This window comes from Thermomyces lanuginosus (genome assembly GCF_041956635.1).
Source record: "Thermomyces lanuginosus strain ATCC 200065 unplaced genomic scaffold VTN49scaffold_34, whole genome shotgun sequence".
Taxonomy (NCBI): Eukaryota; Fungi; Ascomycota; class Eurotiomycetes; order Eurotiales; family Trichocomaceae; genus Thermomyces; species Thermomyces lanuginosus.
Genome location: NW_027192368.1, coordinates 86375 through 98625, shown reverse-complemented (window position 1 = coordinate 98625; position 12251 = coordinate 86375). Strand labels below are relative to the sequence as shown.

At 51.6% G+C, this 12251-nt stretch overlaps 7 protein-coding genes across 7 annotated transcripts; 4 read left to right on the top strand and 3 right to left on the bottom strand.

The window, feature by feature from the left end:
- Positions 1 to 30: 30 nt before the first annotated feature.
- On the top strand, positions 31 to 3391 carry VTN49DRAFT_5324 (uncharacterized protein; the record flags this gene model as incomplete). Its single annotated transcript, XM_069413369.1, has 8 exons — positions 31 to 65; positions 523 to 691; positions 749 to 956; positions 1104 to 1122; positions 1178 to 1563; positions 2901 to 3025; positions 3106 to 3281; positions 3346 to 3391. 8 exons carry the CDS (start codon positions 31 to 33, stop codon positions 3389 to 3391), a joined length of 1164 nt encoding a protein of 387 aa, XP_069266559.1.
- Positions 3392 to 3456: 65 nt separating this feature from the next.
- VTN49DRAFT_5323 (uncharacterized protein) lies at positions 3457 to 3898 on the top strand (the record flags this gene model as incomplete). Its single annotated transcript, XM_069413368.1, has 2 exons — positions 3457 to 3473; positions 3523 to 3898. The coding sequence occupies 2 exons, from the start codon at positions 3457 to 3459 to the stop codon at positions 3896 to 3898; spliced, it is 393 nt and encodes a 130-aa protein (XP_069266558.1).
- A 1122-nt stretch (positions 3899 to 5020) lies between these two features.
- VTN49DRAFT_5322 (uncharacterized protein) lies at positions 5021 to 7028 on the top strand (the record flags this gene model as incomplete). Its single annotated transcript, XM_069413367.1, has 8 exons — positions 5021 to 5448; positions 5515 to 5928; positions 5988 to 6065; positions 6121 to 6350; positions 6403 to 6514; positions 6571 to 6675; positions 6734 to 6909; positions 6973 to 7028. The coding sequence occupies 8 exons, from the start codon at positions 5021 to 5023 to the stop codon at positions 7026 to 7028; spliced, it is 1599 nt and encodes a 532-aa protein (XP_069266557.1).
- Positions 7029 to 7267: 239 nt separating this feature from the next.
- VTN49DRAFT_5321 (uncharacterized protein) lies at positions 7268 to 8362 on the bottom strand (the record flags this gene model as incomplete). Its single annotated transcript, XM_069413366.1, has 1 exon — positions 7268 to 8362. One exon carries the CDS (start codon positions 8360 to 8362, stop codon positions 7268 to 7270), a length of 1095 nt encoding a protein of 364 aa, XP_069266556.1.
- Positions 8363 to 8777: 415 nt separating this feature from the next.
- Positions 8778 to 9957, top strand: VTN49DRAFT_5320 (uncharacterized protein; the record flags this gene model as incomplete). Its single annotated transcript, XM_069413365.1, has 2 exons — positions 8778 to 8811; positions 8870 to 9957. The coding sequence occupies 2 exons, from the start codon at positions 8778 to 8780 to the stop codon at positions 9955 to 9957; spliced, it is 1122 nt and encodes a 373-aa protein (XP_069266555.1).
- Positions 9958 to 10031: 74 nt separating this feature from the next.
- VTN49DRAFT_5319 (uncharacterized protein) lies at positions 10032 to 11436 on the bottom strand (the record flags this gene model as incomplete). The annotated part of the gene is made up of 4 exons (XM_069413363.1): positions 10032 to 10268; positions 10317 to 11059; positions 11115 to 11262; positions 11320 to 11436. 4 exons carry the CDS (start codon positions 11434 to 11436, stop codon positions 10032 to 10034), a joined length of 1245 nt encoding a protein of 414 aa, XP_069266554.1.
- A 422-nt stretch (positions 11437 to 11858) lies between these two features.
- On the bottom strand, positions 11859 to 12241 carry VTN49DRAFT_5318 (uncharacterized protein; the record flags this gene model as incomplete). Its single annotated transcript, XM_069413362.1, has 2 exons — positions 11859 to 12107; positions 12176 to 12241. The coding sequence occupies 2 exons, from the start codon at positions 12239 to 12241 to the stop codon at positions 11859 to 11861; spliced, it is 315 nt and encodes a 104-aa protein (XP_069266553.1).
- Between the last annotated feature and the right edge of the window lie 10 nt (positions 12242 to 12251).

The window sequence follows — 12251 nt, the reverse complement described above, 5'->3', positions numbered from 1 at the left end:
CCCGCCAGGATCGAATCTGGGTCTCGCCCGATGACGGCCGATGGAGCGGCTAATTCATCGCGCACGTGACTGCGGAGCTGTCCTGTCCGTTTACATTGTTTGCATTGTGTCAATGGGTTTCGCGACGGTTGAGTGCAGGCACTCGGGTAGAGGACGCGTGCGTAGAATGCATACAGTAGGCAAAAGGTGTCCGTTGAGAGTAATTAGTGGCCCATCTTCAGCAGTGTCAATGAATGCATCTTGGGATTTGCTCGGTGATGCACGTCATATAATAGGAGGACCAATCGGTAGTTCCCTCCGACACGCAATCCCTTCCCAGCTCAAATGAACTTACGCTACGCGATTGATTGCTGAAGCATTCAATTGCTACCATGACAACCATGGCCAACGGGAGAACCTCTGATACAACCGCCTTAGATATTGCAAAGGAATCTGATCGTCTAGGCAAGAATTCTCGTTGCGTTGTGCAGGAAGCCATACTCGATGAATGCACCTAGAGAAAATGATCTAACGCAAACACAGACTCCACACAACTCCTGATGGGTTACAAAAGCCCGAATGGGGAGAAGATGCGGAGCGCAAGGAGCAGCTTCCATACAAGTACTATGATATTATCGATTTCTCACCTTTGCATATTCTGCTTCACGTCACAAAGTTCTTGGAACCATGGGACATTGTCCGCAGCCAGAGGGTATACCTCGACATTACCTACTCCATGACTCTCATAACCTGACAAGAGACGCCCCAGGTGTCGAAGCGTTGGCGTTCAGTTCTCTCGTCCGATGCTGTCATCGCGCAGGCTTTGCTCCAAACAAAGGAGTTTCTCGCACTGGACAGCCAGGATATAGAGGCGGCGATCCCCATTTTCCGATGGCGACGGAATCTGGAGTCCGCTCGCCCGTTCGAGAAGATTTTTGTCCCGTGGTTGAAAAGCACAGTTGCTAGACAAGTTCAGTGTAATCAGGCATGGCTGAGTTGGGAAGCTGAGTTTAGCATATGCGCTCAGACGCTAGAACTCACGGAACGAGGCGCAAAAGTTCAGGACTGGTTCATTGAAACAGAAGCCAACGTCAGCACATACTAATTAGCTCCTAAATATCTAGTCATTGTCTCCGTGGATGGGTATGAGTTTCATAATCCTTCCCCAGTATTGGGTTAGCGCTAAGTGCCAGTGCAGGTGCGTGACTGTGAAGGATCTGTTCGAATCAAACGATCGTGCAAGGCTATTTCGTTTCCCCGGGACTCCCGAGATCATCGTTGAGGACTACACAGTGGTAATGTTCTGCAGGCAAAGTGATATCGTATCGCCAGTCGTCGTCTGGGATACGGTCCAGGACAATGTGCGGAAAATTAGAAACTTCCGCAATATGTGGCTAGTCCACATGGATGCGGTTAAGAACGTGCTCACGGTATTCACCCTATGCGGAGACTCGTTTCCGATCGAGCTGGAGCAAACCAAATGGTCCCTGAATGGGCAGAAGCTGGACGCAAAGATCGTGCAGCTAACGACGCCCGGTCGCCAACCCTTACTTTGGGCGGATCTCCGTGGCAAGCGGAAAGAGTGTACGATTTTGCACAGCCGCGACAAAGTAGCCCAATTTCTCGCCAAAAATGAGAATTATGACATGTTGTATGTCACATATAATCGTGCTATGGACAAACTGAGCGTGCGATGGATCGAATATCCTCAGGACATGTGGGAGGATGGGAACCTCATAGGGGGTTCTGCCCTAATCATTCCGTCACTTGTCTGTCGCTTTATGGAGCCACAGAGGCTCTTCTTCTACAGCGCCTTAAAACAATACTTCAATAATCATCCCGTACCAACGGCACATGAAGGAAGTCTACGACCCATTATCTGCCTTTGTCTTTGGTGACGGGAAAGTCTTCGGCGTACTCACTTACAATGGGACTCAACTCTGGTTTTTCAATCCGGAATTCAATCCTAGCGATGATATCATAGACACGGAATATTTTATTGCATTCGAAGAGGGCAAACGACAACGTCGTCGTCTTCGCGGCCCGTCCTCGAAAAAAAGCTGAAAATCACATCTATCGATACGAGGTGGGCAATCGAGTAAAGTTGATAAAGAACAGAAACGGGAGAGAGATGCAGTTCTGTCTCGACCGCAATTGATGATGCGTCGTTGTGACCGTTTTCCTCCAGAATCCATGTACAATACTAATGTATAATAATTTCCAAATGTATCCAATGATTGACCTGCTTGGATGGCATGTTCCAGCTTTGAATTGTGTTTCTCCCAAGCCGTCCCTTTGGACAGAGACAGCTCCAGAATCCAGACTGGTGGATCCATATGCGGCCATTACATAATCCGGATCTTTCCGCTCCACTTTCCAGTTTGGAAGCTCCGCACTTCGAACCTCCAGGGAATTGAACTGGCGCGAGCAACAGGGGAAGGAGTGTCAATTACCAGATACCTTGACGTAGTAGTACGCCCAACAGCAGCGTTATTGATTTGATGCGGATGCACACTAAAACCTATTGACTAGTATCTGGCGATAAGCCTACAAGTTCTGGCATCTGTGCATAGCCTTGAGATTCACGGACAATAAATACGGAGTGCTACTAGGAGTACTACTTAGCACAACCCTGCGGTTGTCGAAGCCCAACCTCGCTGCGTTTCACACTCGATGTGACGTGAAGCTCCTGATTGCTCAAGCATTAACTTGCAATGATGGCCAGGACAGTCGGCCGTGGAGCGTCTCGCAATATCTCTGACATTCGCAAAGGAATTTGATCGTCTAGACCCGCAGACTCGTCGCGGCGTGTATGTCGAGCAGAAATGTCGCCCGGATACCATGTGCTAGTTTACTCATCTAACAGCTACACATACTCCATGCAATTTTGGGTCGATTGCAAAAACACAAGTAGAGACAAGTTGCACAGCGCGTCCAGCAGCTTCGATTCGAGAAACGCTTTGATATTATCGGTTCCTTACCCCTCCAAGTCTTGCTCCTCGTCGCGGAGAATCTGGAACCACGGGACATTTTTCGATGCCCGAGGGTACGAGTTAACACTACCCATTCCTGATTATTGTTATTCCCCAAAGTTTCTCTGTTGTGGCCTGACAAGAGATACCCTAGGTATCGAAACGATGGCGGTCAATTCTCTCGTCTGACGCAGTTATCAAGCAAGCGCTGCGCTCAACACTCGCGTTCCTCGAATTGGAGACGAAGGACGTAAGGTCGTTCGCCTCCGTTTTGCGATGGCAACGGAACCTCGAGTTTGTTCGGCCGTTTAAAAAGATCCTTGTCCCATGGTTAGACAAGAGGGGGATAAGTAATCCTCAGTGCAGTCATCGAAGGCTGTGCTGGAAAACACAGTCTGGCAACTGCGTCCAGACGATGGAACTTACGAAACGAAGAATAAGGACTTGGTACACCAGAAGGAAAGCACCCATCGAGACGTACAGGTAGTCCTCAAAATATCTAGTCATGTATTCGGCGGATGGGTAGGATTTCCCATGAATTCCTATTGAGCTCTGTCTAATCTATGTGCAGGTTTGTGACCGTCAAAGATCTGATTGGAAACGTCCATCGCGCAAGGAAATTTCATTTCTGGACAACTCCTGAAATCATCGTTCACGATCACCTAGTGATCATGTTCTGCAGGTTGCAAGAAGGCCCAAAGCCAAAACCCGTAATCATCTGGAATATCTACTGGGACGTTGTGGAGAGAATTGGAAAGTTTCACAATTTGTGGTTGGTCCACCTGGATACGGCTAAGGAAGTGCTTTCTGTGTTCACTCTATCCGGGAACTCAAACTCGTACCCGGTCCAGCTGGAGCAGACCAAGTGGTCGCTGAGAAGGAAGAAGCTTGACACCAGGCCCGTGCAGGTCGTCGCCTGGTCTGGAACGGTGTCCATGACAACCTAAAAAAGTGTAAGGTGTCGCACAACGACGACAAATAGTCCAAGTTCACGCCGAAAATAATGGTTTCGACATGCTATATGTCGCATACAACAGCGCGATGGACAAACTGAGTGCACGATGGATTGAATATCCCGCATTGAACTGGTCAGCACGCTGGATATACGACTTCATCCCTGGCGATTTTGTCCTGCTGTCCCAATCGCTCGTGTGCGGCTGGCTCCAACGAAGCATGCTCCTCTTCTACAACGCCGCGACCGACACTTCGATAGTCACCGCGTACCAAAGGCACTTGCGAGAAGACCCCAACGATGGGCATTCCCCCGTACCCTTTGGCGATCGGGAAGTCGTTGGTTTTCACTCATTTCGGGGGACTCATCTTTGGTTTTTCAACCCGGAATTCGATCCCAGTGTCAATATTGATGACTGGGAGTATTTCGCTAAAGCGAAGGAGAGAACACCTTCCCCGCATTTTGTTGTCAAAGGAGAATTCTGCCTCCATTATTCATCAGAATACTGTCAGACATTTGTATAATAACAATTCCATGGAAAAAGATGACTTGAAATTTGCAGAAATCTACGTCCGATCATAGCCAGGACGACTCGAGTATATAAATTCCATCTCTAAGCGCTTGTCCCCTGATTCGATGATTGCATCTTTCGAAATCCTATTGGGCTCCGATCACTTGCTTCAGACAAGATGAACACGTCAACACACACACCACCGGCTCTCTATCCAATATTTTTCCGGCATGGGGACCTGCTCGATACCGGCCTTCTGCGTTTCATACGGTTGTTATGACAGCTAGCCGACTTGAGTTGATGAATGAAATAGTAGCCGCAGTGGATCTGGGAATTGATCCTGCGAGTGCGCGCCCAACACCCACTCATATTGGGCCCCCGCGGCCAATCTACGTATTAACACATTCTTGACGATCTTTGTTGTTATTTCAGTTTCGTCTGATGCGATCATTCTTGTAGCAGATGTTGGGGTCAGTCCTAATATATACTGGCCTCACGTTTCAGATCCTACGCTGCAGTTACTCCCCTGTCATTCGTCTCTTGATTTTACCCAAGCGTTCCTGTCTCTTCTCATAGCCGACGAGAGAATACTGAGAAATCTCGACGATGGACACACAACTTCGTGGCATGGGCGACGACGCCGAACGCGTCGCCGCCGGCCTCCAGCCTTTCAAGGACCGTCTGCCCGAGTATAAGCCCGAGATCACGGACATGATCGCAAAGCTCTACGCAATCAGCGCCACGCTGCACAGTCTTGATAAACTCAAGTACCGTAATGTTCAGCACTTCGACCTAGTAAGGTGGGACGTGTCTTTGATCATGTCCAGCCTGAAGCATACCTTGGACGAGATCTCAAACGCAGTATCCCAACTGGACGGCAGACGGGCCACTGGTGTTTCTTTCACTCTTCCTAGCCATGAGCGAGTGTGGCAGGATATCTGTGCCTTTTTTGCACAGCAGTGCCGCTTCCCGCTGAGCAAGTTACTGGCGACGTACAAGGCGTTTCTGATGGAAATAGAAGAGGTGTTGCAAGGGTAAGGAGGATTAATGCACTCTAAATTCATCACTTTGGAGAATGTGGACTGATGCTGTGTTCACAGTGGAAGGGCTGATACCGCCCTCGTGGCAGAAATGCGTCATGATCTCAAAACTCTTCTGTCTGAACAGGATCGCCAGGTTGCCGCCCGACTTGGCAATTTGTCCCTGAATCGCACGGAGCCGGCGACAAATCGCCCAAATCACTACCTCGGCCCGGACTCTGGTAATCCTAACGGCCGGGGAAGGGATCCATCCAGACGCCGGTCCTACGAGCGGGCTCGAAGCGGAATCCGTAGACCGATCTCTCCTTCCCCAGCGCGAGGGGTGCTACCGCAGGCACCTGAAGTGCCAGGCTCGCCCACATCCACATCGACAACGACCCAGTCCTTGTCATCCGCTATTTTGAATGACCATTGGGCCAGGAATGTATTTGCTGATGACATCACCCAAACGCGGATTTCCGCGAACGGTGAAAGGCAAGTATCCAGTTCCCTTTCTGGGTAGAAATGGGACATGGACTCATTGTATCGCCCAGTTCCAAGTGTCTCGGGGATGAGGCCGAAGACCTTCGCTCCTGGCTTGATAACGAAGGTTTTGACGAAGTTGCCTATCTGTAAGACCCAAGCATCTCTGGGATCCGTTACTTGGGGGTCTGACCGAGACCGCAGTCCGGCCGACGACGGATCGAACCTCACTGTGTACTTTTTTGTGCGGGAGAGGGACTCTCGTGCTCGCGTGGTGTGCAAAGTCCGCCATCGATCGAGAAGTTCGTACTACTGTCTTCCTTTGAATCTCTTGGAAGTTACGCGGGAGGGTTCATCTCTGCAACTGTGCCGTCGCCGCCGGTCGGGGACAGAGTTGGTTCCCTGGCTGATTTTGAAGTTTCGGACGATCGAAAGTAAGTGCTCAAGACCAGTCTGTACCCAATGTTCCGCTGACCGATGTTTTAGAAATGGTTACGTTCTTTTGCACGTTTCTCGCTCTCCGATCTCAAGACGCACATCGGCCGGTGGAGAACCTTTACGATTATGAACTAGAGGATGAGGAGGAGTTGTTTCGAGGGTATTGCAATGACGATCCATTTGTGCCTGTTTGAACTGGCTCGCTTACACTTGCAGCCTCATCGTTGATGACGATTACATTCACACGCTCCGCATATACCTGGATCACCTGTCAGGCGCCGTGCGGTTACATGCGTCTATCCACGAGGGCGAGATGAAGAGGTAAGCAGATTGACTTGACTCAACCGGCTTCTCCGTACTGGGTGCTCACACATTGCAGGGCACCAGTCTGGACAGCATTCATAACCCATCATCTCAACTCGCGGTCATGGATGCGCCTTATCGCCCCCAGCACAATCATTCTTTCTGAGCTGCGGCGCAAGATCTTCACCTCGCTGTACAATCCACCAAGGACGAGTAGAGGCGAGGCTGTCTTGAAATTCTCAACACGGCTTGGTGAGTAATTCCTCGCCTTAGCTTATCAATAAATGCTTTATGTCTGATTTCAGTTGCTTGTAGATGCGGATCACTTCTCCGAGGTGATCCATGACCTTGCTCGGGGGAGATATAGATGAAACCCCCTTTCTCACGGATTGACGAGTTATGAAGGCATTATCACGAGTTAATGTCCTGCGATTCAATGTTACATAGCTGTCGTATATGGCGGTTCGCATGTAGATTGTTCGCCAAGGAGACATTCTTCCGGCGGGCTGACTCATGAAATCGATGCATATACCTGTTATATCTCATCCATCCGCAACGCCGCAAAGTGCAAAAGTGAACAAAAGGGTATCCTGAAAATCACCAAAATGAATCATGCAATGGCACTTCCCAACCCCTCCAGAAAGCTCTCTGCCTGACGCCTACTCCGCAGTTCGCGGATCTTTTGCCTCCTCTCCTCCTTCAGTCTCTGCCTTTCGGCCTGGCGCTGACGACGCTCCTCGCGTTCCCTCTCCGTCTCCTTCCGCGCGTTGAGCAACTCTGCCATCTGCCGCTCGCGTTCCTTTGCATCCTGCGAGAAAGCGTAGAAACCCGTGCCGCGCGTGCGCACCTCCGAGTCTGCATTGTAGTGCGTCTCCTCGGGTGGCGTGACGGAGCGGTCTCGTCGCGAGGCGAGATAGGACATCTTGGCTGCGATCTCGTCATCTGGGTTAAACGCCTGCGTCTGGATGGTTTCGCCGTAGATGAGCTTCTCAGGTCGTGCGGGCCGCGCTCGACGAGCGGGGATATATAGCCCATCCTCTTCCACAAGCTCGTCCGCCCTCATCCGCGCGGCACGTTCCGCTTCAGCGCGGGTACCTTTTCGCGTGCGACCGAACTCATCTTCGTATTCAACGAGCGATTCAGTGTCATCTTCATTCTCTCTCTTTACTTCATCATCTTCCTCCTCTTCTTTCTCAGCCTCTTCCTCCGCCCACTTCCGGTCAAAATCCACCAGCGCATTCCTCTCTTTCCGCCGTAACCTTGCCGCATGCTCATCCCGCTCGTCCTCCTCATCACTGCTATCTGCTGCAAGATGATGGCCCTTTCGAAGTTCTTCGTAAATCTGCGCCTTCTCTTCCATCCGCCGCCTTGAGCGGCTCAGCGTCGCGGCATCGACATCACCGATGGTGTCGCTAGTTTGGTGAACCTGTTGTTGGGAGTCCGCTGCCGCCTCGTCGGCCGCGGCGCGCTTCTTGACGCCTTTATTGTGTACGCTGAAGATGTCTGTTTTGTTCGTCGACTTGGATGGCCGCGCACGTCCATGGGTCGTGCGGTCTGTGCTGGCTGCGGAGTTGTTGATGAGAGATGAGAGTTGCGTCGAGAAGGCGAGCCCAGAGGAGGAGTGGAGGTCTTTTGGCGGGGCATCTAATTTTGGTCGCTTGGTTCCGTATATTGACGATGAGGAGGAGGGCTTGTTGGAGGACATAGTGGTGGTGCTGTTTCAGCGGCGAAGTTGGACTTGGAGCTGGGTCTTACAAGCTCGAAAGCTCAATGATCTTCTGGTATGCTTCAAATTTGTAGTCAGTGGGCTGTAGTGGATTTGCACTGAATCCAGCCAATTATTTGGGACTAGCAGAGTAAATATCGCGTTTTTACTGGCTAAAGATTTGCAAACTATTGACCAGTGTGAAATTTTCATTAAACCTCAATTCGCACCCCGCGATAATCCACCAATCAACGACGCGCCCTCTTCGGCCCGCATTGTCGTGGTCGTACCCCGCGATCGGAATCGAAGAAAATCGTTTCGATTGACTGACCTCATTGTGGTCTTTTCCTCGCGTTAGATTGCTGAAGTCCTCTCATATTCGCCTGATTGAAGCAGTCACAAATCAATTGCGACAATGCCCTCGAAACCGGTCTATCTTGGCATCATCGGTTAGTCTTCCTTTCCGCTGTACACTGTTTCCTGAATAGCTTGATCTGACTGTCCTAGGCGTTGGCGGCGTTGGCACGGCATTCCTGAAGCAATTGTCTCGACTGCCCAATGCGCCGTCAATCGTTCTGCTTGCTCGCTCATCACAGACTCTGCTGTCACCCGCTCCGTCATTCTCTCCCGCCATCCCCGCAGCTGACTGGCAGACGGCGTCTTCCACAGCTGGTCTTACCAAATCCGGCCCATTGAGCCCATCGGAGATCATTTCGCACCTGACCTCGGTCCCTGGACGTTCAGTGCTGGTCGACAATACCTCCGACCCGGCCCTAGCTAGCGCATACCCGCAATTTCTGCGGGCGGGCATCTCCATTGTCACGCCCAATAAGAAAGGCTTCTCCTCTGACCTGTCGCTATGGAAGGATATTTTCGAGTCTGCTGCGCGCGGCAACGCTCTTGTCTACCATGAGAGCACCGTCGGTGCTGGACTGCCCGTCATCTCCACGCTTCGGGACCTGGTCGCTACTGGCGATGAAGTGACGCGCATTGAGGGCGTCTTCTCCGGAACGCTCTCCTTCCTCTTCAACACTTTTGCTCCTGTCGGCCCCTCTTCATCTGCTCCGCCGGCCAAGCAGTGGAGCGAGGTGGTCCGTGAAGCTAAGGAGCTGGGCTATACAGAGCCCGACCCGCGCGATGATTTGAACGGCATGGACGTCGCGCGCAAGCTGACCATCCTGGCACGGATTGTGGGCCTGGAGGTGCCAAGCCCGGATTCGTTTCCCATCGACTCGCTGATCCCCGAGGAGCTGGCCTCGATCCCGAGCACTGCCGCGGGCATCGACGAGTTCATGAAGCGACTCCCCGAGTTCGATAGTCGTATGGCCGACCTCAAGACGAAGGCCGAGCTGGCTGGCAAGGTCGTCCGGTATGTCGGCAGCGTGGATGTCGGCAAGAAGGAGGTCAAGGTTGGTCTGCAGCAGTTTGACAAGGACAGCGCGATTGCGAATCTCAAGGGCAGCGACAATATCATTAGTTTCTACACGAAACGATACGGCAGTAACCCGTTAATTGTTCAGGGCAGTGGCGCTGGCGGCGAGGTCACCGCCATGGGAGTATTGGCTGATCTGCTCAAGGTGTTGGAGAGACTGTGAAAATAATACCCTGGCGTGTGCATAAAAAAACTACGGAACTGGGTAATGGAATGGTCAAAAGGTGTTGAAATTTATTATTGTTGATCTCGCAGGTACGCCTTGATGGCGTTTGCCCAGACGGGCGCGCGCTTGTATGTATGGATCTCCGGCACATTTCCGGTCTTCAGTCCGTCAATGGCGGCGGCGAGCTCTTCGCCCAAGCCTTCCGCTTTGATCTCCGCGATGGGATACGTATACGTATGGAATCCAAAAACCAAAGCGCGAGACTTGGGCAGACGATGGAGAGTTTGGCGTTCACATCGGAGAAACGTCTATGCAATCAGCGATATTCTCTTCTCTCCAGGAAGGATGGAACGTACCGACGATAGATCCAGCTCACCTTCCGGGATCTTCTCATTCTCCACCTCATCTTCCTTACTTCCATGCAACCCACCAAACGCAGCAAACAACTCGACGTCTTTACCCGCCATAATCCCCCAATTGGCGCGCTTGACGAACTTGCCGACCTCAATACGATCAAAGAACCGGTCCATGCTACGTTCGAGTTTCGCCTTGTACCCTGGCACGGGTCCGTGGATGGCAGCGAGGCGGCGGCCGATTTTCTCCCGCGGGTTGAAGCCTGCTGGGTAGCAGGTTTCGTAGGCGTAGAGGGTGTATTTCGTTTGGACATCGTCAGGGGATGATGCATCCTCCTCTCCGGTACTAGATGTGGTAGGATCCGGGAGGAGAATGAGATAGTCTTCATCGACGTTCTTCAGGATCGTCTCCAGCGCTTGCTCCGTGGCCATCTCCCGCGGTACTTCGGCGGGATACGTCTCGCCCATCACGCAGTTCTCGAACATGTAGTTGCTGTCACGGCCCGTGTCCGTCGCAGCGACCTCATGAAGTCGAAACATGTCTGGGTATCGGCGTGGCAGGTACGTCGCAAACAAGAACCGGTATAGCTCGCACACCGCGGCGCGAACTCGCGGGTCCTTGTCCTCGTTGTGCGTGGCAACCACGATGTCGTGATGCCTGTGCAGCAGAGAGCGCCGGTAGAGGAGCCGGTCTTTATACGTTTTGTCCATGAGGATCAACTCCGATGGGTCGAGGGTTTCGAGCGCTGATTCAAAATTATCAGTATAGGCCAGCTCTTTCTGAGCAGGATTATGTATCACCCATTGTAAGATTATACTTGGGCTTGAAAGGCCGCAGTTTGATCGGCTCGGTTTGGCTCCAGTCGAAGTCAGGCAGAGACTCGATGGGAGGGTAGCCTTGTTCTGGCTCTAGAGAGCGCTGCTGCTTTCTCGACTGGAGTGATTTGCGCTGCAACGGATCACGTTAGCATGCTCGTTCATGGAGCTGTTAGATGATATAGATTACTATTTGAATCAACGAAAGCAGCAATATTATCGCCGTTGAGACAATCAATTGCACCTTGTCTGCGGCGAGCTGCAGTAGCCATGGTGGGAGAGACTGCCGGATCGCATCTGTATCCATGCCGTGACTCTGATCGTAGAAGAGTTACGACTGTATCTCGAAGTACGAGCATGGTGAGATTGCTACTTGTGCTACCGGATGCTCGTGTCTTATCGGCCTCATGACCGAGAATAACCTATTTTTCCCCGCGTGTGCTCCATGCGGATGCATTCCACGTTTACCCAACTTGGAAAGTCTACACGAAGCTTGACCCGAAGCTTTATCAGAGCTGCGAACTGATATCTGCATTATGATTACCATCATAGTACAGATGTTAGATATGACAGATATGAGACTCGCCTGCGTAGAATGCAAAAACTATGCAAACCCCAAAGCCGACTATGCTATGAACAAACCCTCCACCCGAATGCCACCAATATCAGAAAAGCGCCGACAAAAACCCGAGCTCCCAACGCCTTCAGCCCTTAAATATCCGTACAAAACTATCGATTCTTATTCCTCCTAGATACCGGCCGTTCCGTAACTGAGTCCGCTTGTTCACCAGTCCAGCTAAATGCCCGCCGCCGCCCATTTGGCCGTTCCGTTAGTGATGGGGCGCGCGGCTTTCTTCGCCCGCGTGCACGACCACCGATAATAGGGAGCTCATACGTTGTGACGCGGAGGATATAGTATACGAAGTCGAACACAACGAGGGCGGCCCAAGGACCCATGGTAATGAGTCCGAGGACGATCTGTCAATAAAGGTGGTCAGAACATCATACGATGTTAAAGCTTAAGGGTTTGAATCAAGGAAGCGTACAAAGAACTTGGCAATCCATGCCTCCAGCGCGCTCAGATTTTCTGGTAGAACTGAGTACCACGCCATAATATAGGTC